The following is a 24,060-nucleotide window of genomic DNA, read 5'->3' as shown; positions in this document are numbered from 1 at the left end:
AGCATCTCCAGCAGGAGCTCTGCCACTCTCACACAGAGAGAGGAAACTCCACAGGTGCTGCTACACATCCCACTGCGCTCACTGTGGCCTATCCATCATTAAAGGGATAGTTCTCCAAAAAATTATAATTCTGTCATCATTTACTTACCTTCTTGTTGCTCCAAATCTATGTTACCTTCTCTCTTCTGTGGAACAAGAGGTGACATTTTTTAAGAATATTCTGGCAACATTTCAGTATAATGTATTAAAGTGAATGAAGACTGTGACTAGATCCCTGCGGGACCCGACGCAGACAGAAAGTAACAAATGATGCATTGGGAGCATTTATGCTGGCATGTGTAGGGTGAAAAAATCTATTTGTACTTTTGCGGACAGGAGCAGGACAAACCATTAATGTTGTGGGTTTTTGTATGATCTCAGAAGACTTTGGATATAAAAATCTTATGGACCATTTTAATGATTATTTTATGAAATTCATACAGTGATTTTGTATTCTTTTCGAAGCTTGAAAGTTCCAGCCCCCATTCATTGTACAGTAAGAGTGACTTGCACAGCCTTCAAAAATTATCCAGGTCTTCAAACATTCTCAAACATGCAAGTTTTGGAGTAGTATGGGGAGAATTAAACGATGACAGAATTGAAATTTTTGCCTGAACTATCCCTTTTAGTAACCTACTGTGAATCTACAATGCAAATGCAAATTGGCCCTAATTTTCAACATATGCCTACTTCAAGGTATTTCAATCAGCGTTTCAAATTGTACATTTTTGTGAGCTGTAAAATGAGCTGTAAAGAACCTTAAACAAGCCATTTTTAATGAAGGTAAGTTGGTTGTGTTTTGACTTTTGCTCTTTTCATATTCAGTGGCCCCTTTATAAGGTACAACATTCTAATTCTAGAAAGGACTCCCAAAACAGCCTTACTTTTTCATGGTCCACACTTACATGATAGCACTTCTTCACACCATTTTTTTTGTAAAATAGTGTCTAGAAACTGTTGTGTATGAGGTCAGCAGATTCTGAAATACTCAATTCACCCCATCAGACAGACAATCATTCAAAGGTCAAAATCACTCACTGTAGATCACATTTCTTCCCTGTGCTGTTGGGTTTGAACAAACACTGAAACTCTTTTGACAATGTCTTTATGTGATGATTGGCTTATTAGTTATTTGCAGTAAACAGCGGGTGTACAGGTGTACCTATTAAAGTGGCAACTGAATGTAGTGTATGGGTGTTTCTTGAAGAGTTAGTTCACCCAAAAATGAAAATTTGCTTTTTATTTGCTCACCTCATCCTCAGGCCATCCAAGATGTAGGTGTCTTTTTTTTCTTCAGTAGAAATGCAATTTTTAGCTGAAACTTTGGTCCTTGGTGATTCATATAATGCAAGTCAACCGCTACGTGCCTTTGAGAGTCAAAAAAACATACAGGCAAAACCAAATTAATATCCATGCCTCCTGACGATACATTGAGGTCTTATGAGGCGGTCTATGCAAGAACCTGAACATTATTCACAACATTATTACCTGTAATCCACAGCCATTGGCTGTAATCCATTCAGTTTCTTGCATAGACCGATCATTTCACTTCATAAGACCTTAATGAATCGTCAGGAGCCATGGATATTAATTTTGTTTTGCCTGTATGTTTTTTTTGACTCTCAAAGGGACGTAGCGGTTGACTTGTATTCTATGAATCACCAAGGACCACAGTTTTAGCTAAAAATCTTCTTAACTCTTCTAATAAAGAAAAAAAAGACGTCTACATCTTTGATGTCCTGAGGGTAAGTAAATTAACAGCACATTTTCATTTGTGGGTGAACTATCCCTTGAAACTTCAAGAGTTTTATGTCTCAGGAGTTGAGCGATACTATTGTGCAGCGCTTACCTTAGTAAGTTGGTCGAGCGGATCTCTGAGCTGGCGTGAGTGAGTGAAGGCGGGGCTGATTAGCATATTCATGGTTCCGCGTATACGTTTTCCCTGAAAAAAAAATTTAAATATGTAATTTTGGTGATCAAAGATAAGTTAGGAGAAAATGATTGACTACAGGGGGACTTTAATTATTAATAACTCAGTTATAATTCATTATTAAAAATTAATTATAAAATAATTAGTATGACATTCCTAGCAAGGTCTTCTTTGCCGTTATATGTGAGTGCAACCCATTTATGTTTATTGTAAAAATATGATATAGCCATTTGAAGGTTTTCAAATTGAATCCTTGGGTTGTGTTACATTTGTAAAAGTAGTGAAATAAACAAAACCATTTGAATGTTTATTGTGTGAAAATGATTTCCATCATTGTTCACATAACTGTCCTTCAGCTGTGGCATCATTCCTGTCACAACCAACAATTTATCCCCTAGTAAATTTTTTACAAAAGATAGTCTACCTGGTTACCAAGGAGACTACAGTGAAGAGATGATTTATGAGACATGTGATGTGTGCAGAAAACAAAACAAATAAAAGGGGTCATGAACTGGTTTATTTTATTCTTTTATAATGTTTCCTGGGGTGCCCTTATAATGTTAGTATGATTTTTACATAAAAAATGTCAATTTATAAATAAAATGCATTTTTCCAAGCCTGATTTTAGCCTCTGATTTGAACGCTCTGTTTGAAGGGGCGTGTCTGCTGTGAGACTTTAGTGTAAACGCCCACTGCTGTGATTGGCTGACATGTTTGCAAACTTGAATACTTTTACAATGTTTTTACTATTACAGCTATCGAGATTAACGAATCGTGAAAAGCATTGATCATATATTTGGATCTATTCCCATCACATGAAAGGTTGCAGTGATGAGCATTGAGCAAATGACAGACAGTCTGTTGATCGCGTGAATGAATGCTTTCACCAAATAATAATGCAAACACGATGTAAATACAGTAATTGCTTCGTTGTGCAGTGTAACAGCGTCATTATTTCATAGCGAGTTTTGGCAAGTGTCCAGATAAACTCAAGCTGTGTGATTGACAGCTTGGGCGATTGGAAAGGGAGCTTCTTTGATCGCTTTCTGTATGTAATTTAATCACAGTTTAAATAAGATTATTTTCATCCTACTAAGAGAAACGATGTGAAGTTGATCGTTTAGTCACTGGCTTGATTTACTGATGCATAAATAGTATTGAACGATTTTGAGAGATTATCTGTCTGAACTTGAATAATTGTACATCAGAAATCACTGATCACAGATCAGACATTAGAATAAACATGATTACTTAACTTACATGTTTGTGGCGTTGCTGGCAGATCCATATCTTAAAAGTCTGTTTGCAAAGCCTGCGCCGAAATTTACCAAATAATCCACAGTGAAATGCACCGAATACAAGCAAATAATGCACTGCTGAGACTTTCACATTGTTGAAAAAAGGGAAACCCCACTATCCTAGCAATAGGGTCGTTTGGAAGGTAATGGTATTGATCCTGTGTCGATCTTTTCTCGTTCTCTTGTCACTATTCACTAACGCTCCAGTGGGCGGGGACTGCGGGGCCAATGACGCGATGATGTAGACGTAGGCGTTGATATTCTTCTGCAAAGGCGGTCTTTCGCTGCCCTGTGACGTCATAAGTCTCCACTTTTGAGATACTGTCGTTTTCTAGCCTTGGTTTCAATAAAAGCAGTTTTTGGAATAACAAGGAAGGTTTGAGTTTTGAAACTTGCAGGGTATTTTTATAGTTTAACGAACTCTTAACTGTCTAAAGATTAAGGAAAATTTTAATTCTCAGTTATGACCCCTTTAAAATCAAGAGAAATATCACTTGTGAACATATTGTGAAAATATGAAGAAAACAAAAGTAAAATATTATTGTGGTTTTAGGATACCTAAAATTGTAGCTAATGAAATTAGCTTAAGGCAAGAAAATATAAATATTAAAATATAATTTCCAACATGAAATAAATGGTTATTTGAGAAGTGGTGGAAATGACACTTGCTCATACCTGTTCAGGTAAAAAAAGATTGACAGAATTCTCCAATGATGCATGTGCCTACATTTCCAGAGGACCCAAAGTGTCCATAGTTGAAGAAACACCCATAATGTGTACATATCTGGGTGGGAGTTCTTGCCTGAGTTCTTTTGCTGTTTTAGTGGTTTTGCATAAATCAACTATGATCTAACTATGTGCAATTGTGTGTGTGCATGTAGGTGAAAGCTCTGAGTTGCTGAGTCTGAGGCAGCAGGCTCAGGAGCTGGTGGATGAGAATGATGGGCTGAAGATGACGGTTCACCGTCTCAACGTGGAGCTCAGCAGATACCAGGCTAGATTCCGACCACTCAACAAGGACGAGGTAAAATAGCTCACTGTACACCAGTTTCAGAGACATGTCTATAGGCCCAAACTTAAAACTACATGATAGTGATTTTAATAGCTCAGGATTTTGTATGTAAAAGTGTCATACTTTTCAAAAAGTAACCGTGAATAATCCCTCCCCTCAACTATCAACCTTCTCATTCATCTGGTCATACATATTAATGTATATGTAACAGCATATGGGAAAGTTGATATTTTGCCATTTTTGCGTGAGTTCTCAGTTACTAGAGGAGAAAAAAGCAGAAAGCTACTAATGCACTTTTAAGTGCTTGCAAAAGAATGTGCACTACTTTCACATACTATGGGTAGAAAAATGCCACACAACCCTTAATTATAATTCTGGAATGATATGTTTGAGTTCATGTACAGGACATTTTATCTGCAGTCTCGCTTGCCTGATCCTCTATTTTGATGCGAGAGATAAGTGCTGTGTGATAACTGAAGTTAATTGCTACAAATCTGCATTGACTGATTTTGGAGCGGTGCTGGAAACTGTAGTTCATTTTTCCTTGTAAAAGTATGATGAAAAAAGAGCTCTCAGAATTTCAGTAGTTTATCTGACACTGTCTTTTTTTAGTCTTGCAGGGTGTGATTAGCTAACGCCACAGTAATGATATGCAGCTTTTCCTTTCATCTCCTTCTTCCTGTTTAATGCAGAGATGATAGTTTGTGGGGTATTATAATTTCAAAGGAGCACTACCAGCGAGAGGTTGAGATCAGATATGTGCGCGCACATTGAAACAGAGATTGTGTCTGCTTTACTCTGGTGTGCAGCTTGTTTTAGCCTTCTGAATGCATTCCAGCACCTCTGAGATAGTGGGCAGCTGAGAAAATATCCACAGCTACAAATTACGTAGAAATGACGTTTATTTAACGTTTTACGTTTAAACGTGCAGGGATTTGCAAGTAGGAGCTAAGATTTTGAAAAGAGCCCTGTAACTTAACAGCTGAGTTATAAGTTTTAATGAGCCTTTATGCATTGAATAATAATTGGAAAGCACTCAGAGGAATTGCATAACTGAGCTTCTTTAACAAGCCTCAGAAGAGTTTGACAGCAAGAGAGCAGCATGACCTCTTTGCCGCTGGTGTCATTATATTAAGGAGGGGAAGGGAGAGATTGAGTTTATTTTATATTGATGAGGGCTGTCTGAACCTTGTGTCTGTCCGGCTCGCTGGTTCACTGAGAGAATGACTCTCCTGGCTGCCCAGATACTTCAGTGTAATACATTAGTCTGCTTTTCATTCATCTGTACAGTACTTGGATGCCTGACATGCTACTCATTTAAAGATGATCTTAGGGCAAATAGTCCCTAACTGCAATGAATTAGAGATCTGCTGATTACAGAACTAAGATCTTTCTTAAATATTTCAACACCCTTTTTCACATCTTAAAAGGTTTCAGTTAATAGTTGGAATATAAAAAAATTATCAAACCGATTATGTTCATTTAGCGAGATTGAACATTTGACTGTCCTCGACTAAAAAAAAAAAAAAAAAAGATTTTAATTACAGCACTGGTGTGTGGTTGGGCCGAAGTGAGTGAATGGGAGAAAGGAGACAATCGGCAGGCTAAATATACTTTGTCACTTTAGTTTCAGGTCAGTAGCCTGGATCTTTCTCTCTCGCTGCCCCTCCTTCCATCTCAGCAGGGTTGAAACTTAAGGAAATGTCACATGGGCTTTAGTTAAAGAAGAAACTAGGCTCTCTGTGTCTCTCTAACTCTGTCCACCAGCCTCTGCATTTTACAGTACTGTTGATTGCTTCCCTTTCCAGCCTTCAGTGGATCAGTGTAACACTGAATGTGTCTGAACGCTCAGTTGCGCTAGCGGGCAGCAGGAAGCGTGTACGGGAGGGCTGCTGGAGTGATTAGGACAGTGGCTGGCAACATTGTTGCAATGTGATTTGAGTCATTAAGTCTGGGGACTGTCAGCAGTGGTACTTTTACTCTAATTAGAGTTATCACAGTATCACACAGCACCTTGCAAATAAAATCATTTTTAGATTAAGTAGCTTTTAAAAAAAACTTTCTAAAGAATGATTTCCCCTCTAATGAATTTAATGACCTATAATTAATTTGAACAAAATGTAGTATAGGCTGATTCTTGTTGATGTCTTTGTTTGCAAATGAAATGTGGATGTGGTTTATGCATGTGGCTTTTGTAACAGTATGTATCAGCACTTATCAGCACAATCTAGCCCACTGCTCCACTCATTATTCACACAATTATAGAACACACAATTATAGATTTAGGAAATTATCCAAACAAGCATTGTGATTGCGAACCCACTGGCAGCCTTTTAAAAATATCTCACTCTAAGTAAAACTTTTTATTTATTTTTTCTGAGAGCCACATACATAGTCTGTTAAAACCTCATTTAAATCCATTCCATGAAAACAACATTGGAGCTATGTACTGAGGAATACTGCTTCATAAGGGCATGTTAACGTACATTTTATTTAACATGTAAAAATGCTAAAAAGAAATTCTCTTTTGTAATACTAAACATTAATTTAAAGCGGAATGTGTTATTTCTGTACCATTTCAGTAACAGAATTGCAAAAACAGACAGGTTTCTACAACACTCCTACGTCTGGTTGGTGTTATGGCGCGAGAGATCTGACTAGTAAAATGTAATGTAATATGCTGTCATGGGATAACAACTATCCAGTGGTGTGGTTACCAAAATAATCGTTCCATCATTACCAACAAAGTTAAATAATTCAGTGTTTCCCGAAGTCTTAATTCTAACAAACATTTGCAAACAGCATCGCAAAGTTGTGTGGTTGAAACTGCAACACACGGCTTGTGGTTAGAAACATAGTTTCTTGTTAGTGTGACTTAAATAAGAGGGAACTCATTTGATTAAATCAAACATCTGGAAATAAAGGAAAACAACGGAGAACAAAAATAGCGAAGTAGTTATTTTTATTTACAGCAATAATCGTTATCGCTTTTATTTTAAATCGAGTTGTTTTTCACCACTTAATTTTAAGCAAATCAGGGATTAGAATTGTAACCTGTGATTGAAACCTCCATTTACAATAATTTTTCTCCGCCATGATGGATTTGCCATTCTAATTAAACCGCAACAATTTTAATATTCCATTTCCTCCTTTATTGAACACCAGAAACTCTCCCTCTCTGACATAAGTAGCTCTTGCCGTTAAAGGAAATAAACTGCTACGTAGAGAGACCGTTACTGATCAAGTAGGCAATTAAAAAGGAAAATTGCGGAAGTGCATGCAGATTTCATAAGCCTGGAAATATATTTATAGTAACAATTAATGGAGTAATATGGCAGCATAATATATGACAAAACAATCAAGAAATAAGAAAAAACAACTAGCGTGATTCGTGGAGTGACTATCTCTGTTCTTGACTGCGCCGTAACAACGTTTCCGGGCCGCCGCGACCCTCACACTCTGTGCTTTAATCTTCATTTTTATTTGTAATAAACACCTCTCTGAGACCTGATGACACACCCACTGTTTCTATCTTTGTTCAATCAGCCACATATTTTATTTGTAGGTGCACTTAATTTTATTTAAACCTCCTAACTTGTAAATTTAAAGTTAATCCCTAATTGAGATTTAAATCCGAGTTTAAAGTTATGGAGCAACAGGATTCAATTTAATATATCTTAAATATAAATTAAATCCAGGATCAAAAGGATGGTTTAAATGTAAACCTGCTTATTTTTTAAACAAGTTTAAAGTTAAGTGCAACAGAATTATTAGATTAACCTTGATTTAATCTAGATTTAATCTTAATCCTTATTGGTGCAACCCTCCCTTAAACTAAAAATAATATATGTCAGTTGTCATCAGTCAAAGTCATAATATAAAAACAAAAGTGTGTGTTTTGGAAGAAGAGAGAAGGTTGCAGGCCATGTCATGCTCACAAAATATGTCTCTTAAACTCACAATGGCAGTTTGTCCTAAAGCAACCTCTGAGCTACATCAGCTCTGAGCTGTGTGTGTCTTTCTGTTTTAAGGGGGCCATTTGCTCATGTCACTTGTGAGTTCTGAATTGCCCTCTTGCATCAACGTCCAAAAGAGGCTCATCTCTCATTGCTTCACACTGCTGTCAGACCTCTATCCCATCCTGTGTTCCACTGCACTCTTTACATATTTTACCATGTAAATATGCGCCAAATTATCCTGTTTGACCGTTGCGCTTGTGTCTTGTGGCTTTTGCAGGGTCTCACTCATGATGCGGTGTACTAAAAATATCAGAAAGTTCGAATTTTAAAACGTGTGTCTATACGTTTTTCCCCCCATTGCACTGTACTGTGTTTGGAGTTTTTAAAAGTAAAAACGCATTCTGCGTAAAAGGCCCATAAGTCTGTCTCATTCTTTTTTTATTCTACAGCTGTCTGCCTAAGAACTGCCACTGGTCTGTAATTATGTTTCAGTGTAATTACATTAATTTTTAGTTCTTTTTTCACATCACAATATCTATAGGAATAAAGGAAGTGAGATAATCTATAGGCTCACATGCATTTCTTTTCCTGAATTCCCCAGAATGCTCAGCTTAAATGCCTGCCAGTGAAAGGACCTGCACCTCCTTGGCTGGTGCGTAAACTTATTGTATTATTTAGTTTTTATTGTATGTTTGTTTCATATAGTCTCACATTTCCATACTGTCTCTTCCTAATGTTTCTGACTGATTACTTATCCTAAGATGATTCATTCCCAGGTTTTTTCTAAGGGCATTTCATTAATTGATGTGAAAACACTTATTTCTCATTATGTGCTTATGTGTATTATTTACCAAAGATGGTGATGGCGAACTCTTGTCATAAAATTTCACTGCTTTTTGTTGTTATGAAAGGACAGAAGAGAAATGCAGAAAGGCATGTTTTATTTTGTTTAATGCTGTGGTTGTACTCTATATTGCCTTTAGCTGGATATTAAATATTTATCACCTCTGCTGCTGGCTTATGAGGACCATCTGAATGCCAAAGACAAACTCCTCAAGTCCTGTGAGGTGAGTTTGTGTGTGTCTGTGTTAGAAGGGGAAATTTAAATTCAGTTTACTCTTATTACATATTTTGGTGTTTGCATGCAATAATAAATAATAAAAAAAGACAATCTAAAGTGTGTATTAAATAACAATAAATAACTCTTTTTTTTATTTTTTTATTCCATTTTAATGGTTTAATTCAATTGTTATAACCAATTATTTAAAATGTAATGATTTAAGCAAAACTTTCTTCAAAGGTTAAACCAAACCTTTTGACGGGTTGCTGTATAGACCTTTGAGTCTCTCTGTGTTTTATGATATGACGATAGTTTTTCTCAAATGAAGCTAAAATGCTGCTGAAGTGACTCTCAGAGCGGCTGTGTTGATGAAGTGCATTAATGTCCTCATATAAGTTAGGCTGAAAACATCAGTGTGTGTGTGGTAAATGAAATTCACAGAGACACGCAGAACATGCATGATTGCTATTTAAATAGTCTTTATGCGGTTTAATATTGACAGACACTGTTCTATATCGCGATTTTATTTAAGTTTACTGACCTACTTTTCATCTAAAGGTAACTGCTCAAATGGAAGACATAAATCTTCCATTTATGTCTAAAATATTAGAAAAAGTGGTGTCCGCTCAACTGGGCTCTTTCTTGCAACAAAATGATATCTATGAAAAGTTTCAGTCTGGATTCAGACCGCATCATAGCACTGAAACTGCGCTCGTTAAAATCACAAATGATTTACTTTTAGCTTCTGACCAAGGCTGTATCTCAATACTAGTTTTACTTGATCTTAGTGCTGCGTTCGATACTATAGATCACACAATACTCTTAGATCGACAACAAAATTATACTGGTGTTCAAGGACAAGCACTAAGCTGGTTCAAATCATACCTATCTGACCGCTACCATTTTGTCAATTTAAATGGAGAAAAATCGATCATAACTCCAGTAAACTATGGAGTGCCGCAGGGATCTGTATTAGGCCCTCTGTTATTTTCAATATATATGATGCCACTTGGAAATATTATAAGGAAACATGGAATTAGTTTCCATTGTTATGCTTATGACACTCAAATATATATTTCATCAAGGCCGGATGAAAACGCTAAATTTTCCAAATTGACAGAGTGTGTTAAAGATATAAAAGATTGGATGACGCGTAATTTTCTTTTATTAAATCCAGACAAGACAGAGGTAATACTTATCGGTTCAAAAAACCGCCCACAAAACCTCGCACAATACAACTTTAACATAATAGGATGTCCTGTTACTTTATCCTCTACAGTAAAAGACCTGGGTGTTATACTCGATTGCAACCTGTCTTTTGAAAATCATATTTCATATGTTACAAAAACAGCCTTTTTCCACCTTAGAAACATTGCTAAGCTACGTAATATGCTATCAGTTTCTGATGCAGAAAAGTTAGTTCATGCATTCATGACCTCGAGACTGGATTACTGTAATGCCTTATTAGCTGGTTGTCCTGCATCCTCAATAAACAAGCTACAGTTAGTCCAAAATGCCGCCGCTAGAGTTCTTACGAGATCAAGAAAATATGATCATATAACACCGATTTTATCATCACTGCATTGGTTCCCTATAAAGTTCCGTATTAATTACAAGGTATTGCTACTGACTTATAAAGCCCTAAACGGCTTAGCTCCAGTCTATTTAACGGATCTTCTATCGCCCTATAATCCATCGCGCTCTTTAAGATCACTAAATTCAAGGCTTTTGGTCATACCTAGGATATCCAGAACCACCAAAGGAGGGAGAGCATTTTCACATTTGGCTCCAAAACTGTGGAATAGTCTTCCTGATACTGTTCGTTGCTCAGACTCACTCTCCCAGTTTAAAACTAGATTAAAGTCGCATCTCTTCAGCCAGGCATTCATATAATCCCACAGTTCAAACTACAATCCGGCCTCTAGCTCATAAATGCCAGAGGAGAACTGGCCCCCGACTGAGCCTGGGTTCTCCCAAGGTTTTTTTTTCTCCATTAGGTCACCTGATGGAGTTTTAGGACACCATTAGGTCACTTGATGGAGTTTTTCGGTTCCTTGCCACTGTTGCCTTTGGCTTGCTCAGTTGGGGATATTTTGGGGATATTTAATTTAATTTTATCAATCAATAAATTCCTCTTGAAACAAACTTTGTTGTATTATTTAAATTTAATACTGTGAAGCTGCTTTGATACAATCTGTATTGTGAAAAGCGCTATACAAATAAACTTGACTTGACTTAACTAAGTAACCACCGGAAGTGCGAGTAAACTGCTTGGCGATTTCGAACATTCCGAAACCAGGAAATGAGATAAAGGCCTATGGCATAATTATGCTTGCTTTGATCTGTGACTTTTGTTTGGGGAATTTACACAAATGATCACTTTATTGTGATTGATTTTTTTAATGTAATGTGTGAAATCATCTGTTGACTACTGTATATTGAGCGTTTTTTCAATTGCTGGTGTATATTATATTAATATGCACATTTTACCAATGAGAGATGCCACTGCTAGCCTATGAGAGAGACATAAAATGAGAATATGATGAAGTTTTTGATGTAGGAAAACTAATTTATCATAGGATATGTGTAATAATATCTTTCTAATAATTTCTGTCTTTGACTCTATGTCTCTCTCTCTCTCTCCACACACACACACACACACACACACACACACACGCACACACACACTACACACGCACACGTTTCTTATTTTCACTTGATCTATGTCTCTCTCTTTCTAACACACTTGAGGTGCACTCAACACTTCCACCACACTTACCTGCCTTGAATTTAAAGATCTTTCCGGTTAGAGTCACATTTTATGTTTTAAAGGGACAGATACTGATTTCTCTCAGTAGTCAAGGGTTGATTAATCACATTCATAGTTATATTTAAATATGTTTGAAGTCAAAGGCCTCGTTTACCCATGCAGGTCTTGATGCCCAATTCTGATTTGTTGCCTATATCCAATATTTCTTTACCGTCCGTTTACACGTTCTTCCAATTGTGACCCATTTCCGATTCATGGGTTTACATTTGCCATACTTTCTGAAACATTGCGCATGCTTAAAGGGTTATTATCTTGCACAGATGGACGAACGCAAAATATGATTGATGCTAGCTCTGCGATATATGTGAAGTTCGCCAAACATCACCATGATTTTGAGGCGGAGGAGGATGAAAAGTGTCATCATTGCAGCCTGCGCATATGCTTCAGTTGTTGTGTGCGAGCGATATCTCAGGACTGGTGGGAGCATATTGTGGCGGGCTTTAACGAGAAGCAGTGGGTCCGAAATTTTAGGATGAGCAAGCCAACCATTGATATGTTGTGCCAACGTTTGTCCACATTCCTCTTCCACAATGACACAACGTTTCGTTGGGCCATCTGTCCCTTTGCAGAAGCGCGTCGGGTTTCTCTCGCCATAAAACTTTCGGAGACGTTGCCTAATGCCGCAGAAAATCCGATCAGCCTGTTTACATGACAGTCGCATTGGCACATATCCGATTTATATCTGATTTATTTCCACATATGAATGAGGCCTGAAACCGATCTCGAAATATCCGAACGCATGCGTTTTTTTCCAGTTTACACTGACATAGAACACATCCGATTTGTGTCACATATGAGCAAAAAATCGGATTTGGGTCACATTTCAGTGACAGTGTAAACGAGGCCAAAGACAAATTCACACAAAAAGGCCACAATACAAAATGTCCTAGATTCTCCTGTAATTCTTCATTCTTGTGTCAAGCTGTTGTTTTGAGAGCTTGCTAGAGCATCGTTTTGGTGAGAACAGAATTTTTTGCAATTTTCTTTTGTTGCATTGTGCACCTGTGCTGAAGTTTCAGATGATCTCTGGTTGAGGTGAATATGCACCAGAGGACGTTCATGCATACCAATAAGCTTATTTAAAGTAGTTTAGCAGTTTGTGGAATTTTTTTGGCAATATAAATGTAGCCTATGTTTTTTCCTGACAGAACGAACTACAGAGTCTCAGAGCACGTGCAGAGGAGGTCATTCAGGAAAACGAGAAACTTCATGCTCAGGTTAACAAAAGCAGCACTGTCAGCAACAAAGAATGGTGAGTTGGAGCGTGTTTCTCTATGTAATGTAAAAGTGTGTATGTGTTTGTTTTTTGTGCCTAGGAATGAAATAACAATGGACTTATGCCGACATTCCCTCAGAGAATTATATTTAAAAGAAATTAGGGGGAAAAAGTTATAAAGGAAAAACGCCAGGGGAATGCAATAATCCTGAGGGCGAAAACAAAAACAGGGCCTCTTGTCCTTGAGGCATGCCTCACTCTGCTAGCCATGCTTTAATCACAGGACTGATAGTGCTCCATGGTCCTGTTTGATTATGGCTGACGGTCATGGGGCTGACGTTATGAGAATAAGAGTGAGGGTGTGTTAACACAGAGTAAGGATATATGCCATTTATAGGGTTGCAAACTAAGAAATAAATATCTGATATTCCCTTAAAGGGTTAGTTCACCCAAAAATGAAAATTCTGTCAGTAATCACTCACCCTCATGTTGTTCCAACCCCATAAGGCTTTCGTTCATCTTCGTAACACAAATTAAGATATTTTTGATGAAATCTGAGAGCTGGCTCACTCCTCCGTAGGCTTCACATTCACGTAGTGTAACAGCGCAGCGCTTCTGTGTTGTACGTCACACGCATCACACACATGACCAGCGTCGGCCAATAGTGAGCCTACGTGGTGACGTACAACCCAGACTCGCTGCGCTGTTACACTACGTGAATTCATTCAGGCCCACACAGACGAAAATGAATAGTTGAATAAAGTTGTTATTTTTGTTGTTTTTGCGCACAAAAAGTATTCTCGTCGCTTCATAAACTTATGGTTGAGCCACTGTAGTCACTTGGACTATTTTCACAATGTCTTTACTAACTTTCTGGGTTTGCAAGTTTCGATCCCATGTGATAGAAGCCTATGGAGGAGTGATCCAGCTCTCAGATTTCATCAAAAATTATCTTGATTTGTGTTCCGAAGATAAACGAAAGTCTTACGGGGTTGGAACAACATGAGGGTGATGCAGATGCATTCTTCCACCTATGTGAACGGAATAGCGTTTCTTTTTTGTGAATCATGACACATGATTGCCAAATGAATGACTCTTATGAATCAGTCTTTTGTAATGAAATAAAAGTATTCAGTGCAACCAGTGCAGTGCAACTGATTCCGGTTCTTTTTAGTGAATCACGTACAGCTTACAATTTACTGTGCTATGTCAAAACTGTTTACAAGACAGTTGACAAGAAATGAAAATTCACCCATTCGTCTGTTTTCTAAATGCATGTTATTGGTCAAATGAATGAATGAATGAATGAAACTTCTGTTTGGTGACTAACAATGTTTAAAGTTTAAGGAAGAAGGAGGAGGGAACCGGCAAACTATTAACGTAACTTTAATCATAAAATAAACACAACAAACAAGTAAAACGGTAGCCCCTCACGGACTACTGACGCATATAAACATTATAAAAACACCAACATAAATGTCCAGGCCTGGTCCTCTTTCGTCTTGCACTTTTGTCTCTCCTCCTTTTATGCTTCCGGAGCTCCTCCGTGGGACTCGAGACCGATGTGGCACGCTCATTGTCAATTTTCCAATCATTTAATCTGCTTAAAACTTGCCCCTTTCTTACAAACAAATCCAATTCCTCTATCCAATCATCAACAATTGATGGAAAGAACCAAGACCTGCTCTACATTTTTGTCTTGAACAATAATCTGTTTACTTGGCTATACATAACAATACTGAAGAAAAGATATGTATCTATTTCCATTTCATCTCGACTTTAAAGAACTCTCCGCACAAATATACTTCCCCTTTTTTTTGTCCTTCAGGTTGTTATGGGTTGTTTTTAAAGCATGTTTTAGGTCTATGTTGCCATGGGAGCAGTGTTTGTATCAGCACGTCAGACATACAGTAAAATTTCAGCTTGTTAAACGGGAATGTCTAAATGAAAACGAAAAGATAACACAGCACTATTCTTTCAACAATACTTATTGGCTTTCTCTGAATTTCTGCATTTAAATCCTGTCATTGAGCTGAACAATTTGTGCGTGTGTTTGTGTTAACTAATTAATTTGAATGTCCTAGAGAGGTTTTAGCTTTTGTCTTTATCTGTATTAATTGCCAGCTGTTCACAGTCATCTTTGTCAGTGAAGGATCTCTCGTCCCTGTTGCCAACCTCACTGTTCATTCAAACACTCACACAGGTGTGTGTGTGCGTGTGTGTGTGTGTGTGTGTGTGTGTGTGCGCGCGCGCTGTGTGTAGGAGGCAACTGCAGGAGCAGGCTCGCTTGGTGCTGGAGGAGAATCAAGTGTTGATGGAGCAATTGGAACTACAGCATGCCAAAGCTAAAGAAGCCCACAGCAAACATACACAGGAAGGTATGGTACACGTATAAACTCCTCATTCCTCTTAATACTCTTTCTGTTTATTTTCTTGTCTCCTTGTCATAAAAAACATCTTGTCTGAGTTTGAGTGGTGTAGTCAGATGTGGTCTCAAATGACAACAGCTGCTAATCAAAGCTGTTAACGCAACAAAAACAGCTGTGGATTAATGCTGTGGATTTCAGATACAGTTACTACTATGATATTTTTATGTAATGGAGAATATTTTATTGCAAAGTTATCTTTTTTGCAGCTCCAGAGATTAAATGTATTTCTTAAGTATCAACTTAAACATGGAAGCTCCCAACCCAGCTTTATATGCAGTGATAAATAAGCTTTTCATAGATTGATTTCCCCCTGAAATGTGTATACACATCAAAATATTGCTGTTTGTTTGAGCATCTCAACCAGCTCAACCAGTGGATTGAGTTTGGGGTGGATCTTAAGGCCTGTCTATATCAAGAACAATAACTATAATAATAACTATATTAGCGTTGATGCAACCGAACCATGACGTTTGCGGTCAGCATAACTCAGTGAGTGCTTTGAAGCAGAAGGGGGAAAAAAAATCTGAAATAATTCCAATGATATTGTTCCTCTGTGTCTTTATCATCATAGTTGTGGTGTGGATTCTGCTATTCTCCTAGAGTTAATGCCCATTCACACCAAGGACGATAACTTTAATGATAACTATAACTATAAAGTTTTATTAATCATTCTAATTCTGTGGGAATAGGGAAGTCCACATCACAATCATAGCAATAATGCCATGGAGGAGCTATATCGTTGCAATCACTATTAGAACAATTTTTGATACTGAATGATAATGAATGATACAAACATTGACAGCCATTCAAAATACAAAATAGGCAGTTGTTGACATACTGTAAAGAGTACATAGTTATAAAATAAATGTGAATTACATAGCCCAGAAAATTTAATCCATATTAAAATCTCTGACTTTTGTTATCAGACTTTGGTTTCTGGGTAAATGTGAGAACAATTTATGACATTGTTGACATCGCTGAGATATTGAGGAGATCTCATTTGTGATGTTTAATGAATCTGTGTCTTCTTTACCATGTTCCTGTCTTTATTCAGCATATACTGCACATGTATTATTCATATAGACTCAAATATAAAGCACCTCTATGTTTGTGTGTAGTGTGTAAGGTCTCGAAACAGGTGATGTTGTTGGAGTCAGAGAAACAGGCTCTGGAACAAGAGCTAGAGGTGGAGTGTAAAGAACACCGTGCCCTGAAGACAGAGTTTCAACGAGTGCGCTTGGCTCTAGAACACTCTCTGAGCTTGGCTGAGCACAATGCTGTGACTGACAAACTTAAAAGGTACCAATCATACATTTCATGTTAATGAAATAAGACTGGATGGCAAAAGCTTCGAATAAAAACAAACAGACAGAAAAGTATCAAGGAGAGTAATTCATTGCTATTCTTGATCTGCTGTATGCGAGGGTTTGCAGCAGAAGATTTCTGTATTGAGTATTGAGGGAAGGAAGGTAGGTCCCTATTGAAAAATAAATAGCATAAAATAAATGTTTTCAAATACATAATATACCACACAAATACATGTACATATAAATACCCTGCAATTGCACTTTTGGTATACTAAATTGATATATTTAAAGTCTGCTGAATTGGAACAACTCATTTTGTATGTAATGCACTTTAGTTATCCGGAAGTAATGCTGAGGTCCAACTAAAGATATACTTAAGTATATTTGATTGTTCTAAGATGGAACTATTGCAAGTATACATTAGGTAAACTTTAAATATCTTGCATTTAAAGACAGGTGAAGGTAAAGGTAAAGACATCTTTATATAAAGAAAGGTGCATTGTACTTTGGCCGAGAGAGCTCAACGTGCTGCAACTAGAAAACACATGCAAATAGAAAAAAAAACAAGCAAATTAAGAAAACATCTTCATCAGTTTGACAACACATGCTGCATATAGTCATAATGAATCAAGAACAGAAACACGCTGCAAATACTCACAACGCACATACGATCAGGATGTTAAAATACACAAAAAACTCAGCTTTCAGGTCATCGACAACACTACTGACGAGTAGACATTGAACGATAAGCATGTCCCAGCCAGGTTTGTCACTTGTTGGCGTCCCCTTGAAACATGTCTGTGCTATTTGCTGCGCGTTGCATTGTGGAATAAAGAAGTACTCCAAATAAAGTTCAATTATAATATTTATATCAGTAAATCTCAATCGATATGTAAATATGTCAATGGATTTGTACTGTACTTAGTATGAAATAAATGTATTTTAAACATATTTTGGTATAGGTTAGTTTTCACTAGGGGTGTGCTACCTACACGATTTTTTACTCCAGTAACACCAGAATATTGAAAAAAAAAAATCATTGAAATCTTTCTAGGGTATGTCATTAATTTTGGAACTAACCTGGAGAAAGATAAAGGGTGACAATTTCTTAAGCAGACAATTGTGAAAGAAACACATTCTTACCCTACGTAAGTACGTCTGTCTGTGTGAGTGAGGTAACAAACGAAGAGAATTAATGGAAATACTATAGCACAGATGGACACATCACACACAAGGACACAAACTCATTCACACACACTTGCCGTAGACTTGTGTTTGAATACAATACAATATCCTTACAGTATGTTACAAAGTTCCTTTAAAGTCATCCAATGGTATCTTTCTTCATTAAATAATAGTAATACATTATAATAGCTTTTATTCATAGGTGCCTTTCAAGGCACTCAAGGACACCGTGCAGCATTAAAGCAAGCCAGTAAAATACAAAGCTATGCAAAAATACAGACAAAAAATCAAACAATCAAGTCACTAAAAGCTATTCTAAACAGATACGTTTTAATCTGAGCTTTAAAGAGGGAAATAGAATCCAGCTGGCGAATGTGTAAAGAATTCCATAATTTTGCCGCTCCACATCTAAAAGCCCTGAACGAACTCATCTTGAAATTTGGAACTGTCAATAAATCTGTAGAAGATGATGTCAAAGAACGTGAAGGAATATACAATTGAAGAAGATCTGAGAGATAAAGAAAATAAATTAAAAGTGCTTTTGAAATAACAATATTTCCCTTTTACTTTTTGAATAATAAATAATAATGGATAACTGCTAATAGTGAAGCCTCATTAACTTTAGGTGTCAGTGTGTATTGCAAGAGACCATATCAGGAAGCACAACATAAACAAAGATTACTGAAGCAACTTGGAATAGCAATGCACTCCATTTGTAAAGGTGAATATACTGCATGCTTTAACCTTAAGCTTTTCAAGTATGTGTTTGCATTTCAGACAGCTGCAGGATCATGAGAGGGTGAAGAATTGTGAGGTTGAAGAGCTGCTGGCTCATGTGAGTGCGCTGGAGGTGGAGAAAAAGACTCTGCTGCTAGACAAAACCAACCTTAACACAGAAATCAAACACTTGGAAACAGAGCTACAGCTTTCACAGCAAGCTAACAGGTGGACACATGCACATACAAATGCAAACAAGCAGAAGATATTTTTAATATCTGCAGATTTCTTTCTTGCATTTGTGCCTCTCTCACTCTCTCTATGGTGCTCAGTCAGGGCCAGGGTGTTTATTCTGGGTAATGTTGGATGGATGGATGGATTAAGATCAACTAACAATGATGTGATACCAAAACTCTGCATTTGGAATGAGATGCACTCTCTGGCCTTTGTCAGTATGGGTGAAAAAACTGCTCAGGAAAATATTGTGAAACATTACATCTTAGTAGTCTCTGAGATTTGACGTTTCTGACTTCAAGAGCATGTTTAGCTGGGAGGAGGCAGATCCAGTTGAGTAATAGGCCATAGAAGCAGAGACAGATTATTTTGGCCAGAGGTGCTGCAGAAACCAAAGGAGAACAGACAGGAAGTGTAATAGCAGCAGCTGTGTTAGAGGAGAGATGAGAAAGAAACTCTAAATCAAGCAAACAACGAATACCAATAAACTCTGATGCAGGGGAACTGCTTGCTGGAACATTACCACTCAGTTGGCAGCTTATAAAGGCGAGGATAAGGAATACATTTTAATGGCAGAAATGAATTAGAGACCTCACAGGGGAGGAGAGGCTGAGAGGATGTAAATGTGCAGTATTCATTATAATAATTACCCCTCCCTTTTTTTAACAAATTGTGACATGAAACATACATTTTTAATTTTGGTTATACACTTCTGTTCAAAAGTTTGGGATCTGTAAGATTTTTTATGTTTTTAAAGAAGTATCTTATGCTCACCAAGGCGGCAGTTAAACATTAATATTGTGAAATATTGTTCCAATTTAAAATACGTTTTTATTTTATGTTTAAAATGTAATTATTTTTGTGAGGGTAAAATTGAATTTTCTGCAGCCATTACTCCGGTCTTCAGAAATCATTCTAATATGATGATCTGCTGTTCAAAAAACATTTATTATTATTGTCAGTGTTGAAAATGGTAATGCTGGTTAATATTTTTGTGGAAACTGTGATTTTCTTTTTCAGGATTTTTTTAAGAATAGCAAGTTCAAAAGAACTGCATTTATTTAAATTAGAAATATTTGGTAACATTATAAATATCTTTTGATGTATTTAATGCATCCTTAATAATTTTTTTTTTTTTTATAAATCAGCAGAACATGCTATGCTAGTGAAACATGGAATAGAATATTATCATGAATTACAGAATGTGTTAGTATTTGGATGTCGCACTATAGCTTTAATAATCGCAGTACTCAAGCTACAAACCAGAACTTTTGTACCAAGGCGTTTACAAGGTCATTGTCACAAATAATTAAAACAAATATTTATTTACATTTTATTAGTGACCTAGAAATAGAGCAGAATCTTTGATATCTCTTCTTAATTTGATGTCCTAATGTTTTTCTTTTATATTTGTCAAAGTCCTCAAACTTTTTTTTTAATTCGATTTTGATTGCCAGATTTTCAGTTGGTCTCAGACCCAACTGCTTTCTATATTTAAAACTTGCATAAATGCTGACTTGTTTAAGGTTTTTAATTCAGATTTTCTTTCATGTCTCATCCTCTTACTCTCTCTCCCTCCTTAGGAAGGCTCAGAGACGTACAAGTGTCCTGAAGCAACAGGTTGAAGACTCTTTAGAGAAAGAGCTCATCGCTCATCAGTACCTTGCCAATATCGTCACACTGGCAGAGAAAACCAGTCATGAAAGAGACCAGCTCATGCACATGGTACTTCTACAGAAACTCACACACATGCTGTGTGAGCTGCTATCTATTTACATCACCATATGTTTTGATCTCTGGTTCTTGTTTTTTCTGATCTGTGCTCTCCAGCAGTAGCTCAGTCAAACAGAGAATTTCTTCACCAGTCTTGACGTCTTAGGAATTGTAGTGAAAGATTGTGTATGATAGTCGTTAAATATGGCTGAAAAGTGTTGCTTTTTGAGAATCATCAACATTGCTGAGGAGAGAAAATGATTCATAAGACGGTTACAGAGGTTACAGTTGTGCTTTTCATAAATGTACCAGTTGAAAATTGTCATCCACGAGGACTGTTCGTATAAGTATAATTTTTATTGTTAAATAAATAAAAAAATATTAGAATAATTACTGTTCTAGTAATTCAGAAGGAGGTAGGGAATAATGCTTCAGGAAATGTAAAAAATATGAAATTTTGTCCGATACCGTTAATTCTTTACATTTGAAAGCCGATTACCGATATATTGGCCGATAAATCTAGATTCAAATTTGATATACTTTGATAGCCTATAACCGATATATTAGCCGATAAATCTAGATTCAAATTTGTATATACTTTGATAGCCTATAACCGATATATTGGCCGATAAATCTAGATTCAAATTTTGATATACTTTGATAGCCTATAACCGATATATTAGCCGATAAATCTAGATTCAAATTTGTATATACTTTGATAGCCTATAACCGATATATTGGCCGATAAATCTAGATTCAAATTTTGATATACTTTGATAGCCTGTGTACATAAACAAAAGGCTCACCATTAAAAGCCATGTCCCAAACACTTCAACATAAATCAGATTTATACAATATAGTAGCCTAGTTTGAACCAGTGTAAGATTCCTTAACTTTTTTAGTTAATTTTACACTCCTATGACCAACTTTCTTTATCAAAAAATGGTAACACTTTATAATGTTTCATTTTGTTAGCATTAGTAAAACATGAACCAACAATTAATGAACAATACTTCTAACAGCATTTATTATTCTTAGTTAATGTTAAGCTCAACATTTATAAGACATTTTTAAGATCCAAAGTTGTATCTTGTATTGAATATATCAATGTATTCACTCATCCATAAACATTATTAGATCCTTCAGCATGACGGCAAGTTCCATAATTCCGCTTATGCGTCATCAACATACGCCTTTGTTATTGTAAGAGGTTAGTGACCCCTGGTGGTGAAAAAATTACATATTGTAGCTTTAATCAGATATTTATATTAGCCTACATAAACTTAATATTACGACTTATATCTGCACAGAATGACGTGAATGCACAATCGAACTTGACTGTGCTGGTCAGAACGTGTAACCCCTGTTCTGGACGCGCTATTCCCACATCGACGTGCTGAAACACGGCAACTAAACCCAGAGAATTCATAACGTATCATTACAATAGTGTTGTCATTATAATAGCATGTAGCCTATATATGATAGTCCCAATTATAGTTATAAATATGCATTGCTGTTTGAGCTGCGCACGCTAAAGATAAAAAATTATCACCGGTACAATTAAGCGCTTTACTGCATCGTTCATTAACTCAACCAAACGCATCCTATATTAGATTAGATTACACAAAATAAACATATTACATCTTACAATGGCACAAAATGCTGCGAATGCTCAAGCGAACTTGACTGGGCTTGTCATGAAGGCTTAACTCCATAGACGTGCGCTTTCCGCCACAACGCGCTCGTCGCGCTGAAACACTGGCGAACAAGAATTCACAACATTGTCTATGTGACAGATTTGTGTTGCACATGCTGCATTTAACTGTATCTTCCTTTTCGAAGTGATTCCAATCATTCAAAATGGCAAACAGCGCGTATCTCTCGTAAATTATCTGTCGGCTTTTATATATCGGCCTAATTTTCTTATCGGATCGATAACGATAACATTAAAAATGACCATTTATCGGCCGATATCGATATGTGGTCAATATATCGTGCTTCCCTAGAAGGTTATTATTGCTCCTCTAGGATGTTTTTAAACTTAAACAATTATTACATTGAAAAAAAATAATAAAATGGGTTTAGTTCTGATATTTGTATAATTATTTATAGAAATACATGGTGTATAATTACATTTTTAGAAGATAGGAGATTTTTAGTGTTTCCTTTTTTGACATTACTTTAATCCCTTGCCATAGCAAAACCGTTTGAGATATTTATTATCTGTTTACAATTTAGCATCTTTAATGTATTTTCATCATGTTGAAAAAGTTTGGTGGGAATAAAATAAACCACTTAAGAGGAGTGGTTAAAAATTCAGAGGCTGATTTTGCAAAGAAATCCACATTCAAACCAAAATATCTGACTTCCTGTTGCTCGGAGCTAATTACTGTAAATTAGAAAATTGTCCGGCTCGATGAGACCAATATGCGTACTGATTTTTGTGACTGTACATAAAATTAACCCCCCCACTTTTGTCAAAAGCATTTTGAAAGTGACACACTTCCTGCTGCCAGTTGGTGGCACTATAACTTTGACTCACAATAGTTACATCCATCTGATCGGCCTCTTACCACGAACACACTGCTGAAGTTTCATCAAGATCAGTTAATGTATGCAGAAGTTATAACACTTCGTTTTTCTCTTTTCTCGCCATAAAAAATAAAATAAAAAATAATCCTTCCGGAAACAATAGGGCCTTCGCCCTTTCAGGGCTTGGGCCCTAATAAGGTCAATTAAAATTTCAAGATGACTTTAATGACTGTATACATGACAGGATGTAGTGACAGACAGGAGATCAGGAAGGAAAAGCATGCTAATGTGAATTAAGTGTGACCCAGTTCCACCAGTTCACACTATCTCGCGTTACAAATACACTACTTCTCGTAGTTTGTTAACATACAAAGCATGCTTTAGCCAAGGACACACCGTATTTCCTGATTTTATCTGCCTTAGGAGTTTACATTCAAACCCTCCGTTGAATCTTTCCACAGCAGTTTTTGTGTTTAAGGCAGAGCCTCAAGCTAAGGGATAGTCAAAGTTTTATACTCCTCTTTTTACAGACAGTGAGCCTCACTGCTGCTCGGGGAAATGTTTGAACTCAACAGAATGTTATTACCCATAAGTCTAGT

At 36.6% G+C, this 24,060-nt stretch overlaps 1 protein-coding gene across 1 annotated transcript in view; it reads left to right on the top strand.

Moving 5' to 3' along the window:
• cep89 (centrosomal protein 89) overlaps positions 1–24,060 on the top strand; it is a 160,209-nt gene that overhangs the window by 10,333 nt on the left and 125,816 nt on the right. Inside the window, exons 9-17 of the mRNA XM_082149133.1 lie at positions 3–54; positions 4,149–4,291; positions 8,840–8,890; positions 9,222–9,305; positions 13,277–13,380; positions 15,607–15,722; positions 16,892–17,072; positions 19,043–19,210; positions 20,800–20,941. Coding sequence (XP_082005259.1) covers positions 3–54; positions 4,149–4,291; positions 8,840–8,890; positions 9,222–9,305; positions 13,277–13,380; positions 15,607–15,722; positions 16,892–17,072; positions 19,043–19,210; positions 20,800–20,941 — 1,041 coding nt within the window. The remainder of the gene's footprint in view (positions 1–2; positions 55–4,148; positions 4,292–8,839; positions 8,891–9,221; positions 9,306–13,276; positions 13,381–15,606; positions 15,723–16,891; positions 17,073–19,042; positions 19,211–20,799; positions 20,942–24,060) is intronic.

The sequence above is a fragment of the Leuciscus leuciscus genome (genome assembly GCF_965113295.1).
Source record: "Leuciscus leuciscus genome assembly, chromosome: 2".
In the NCBI taxonomy this organism is placed as follows: Eukaryota; Metazoa; Chordata; class Actinopteri; order Cypriniformes; family Leuciscidae; genus Leuciscus; species Leuciscus leuciscus.
Note: the sequence above shows the minus strand (reverse complement) of the source record. Positions and strands in the feature narration are given on the sequence as shown.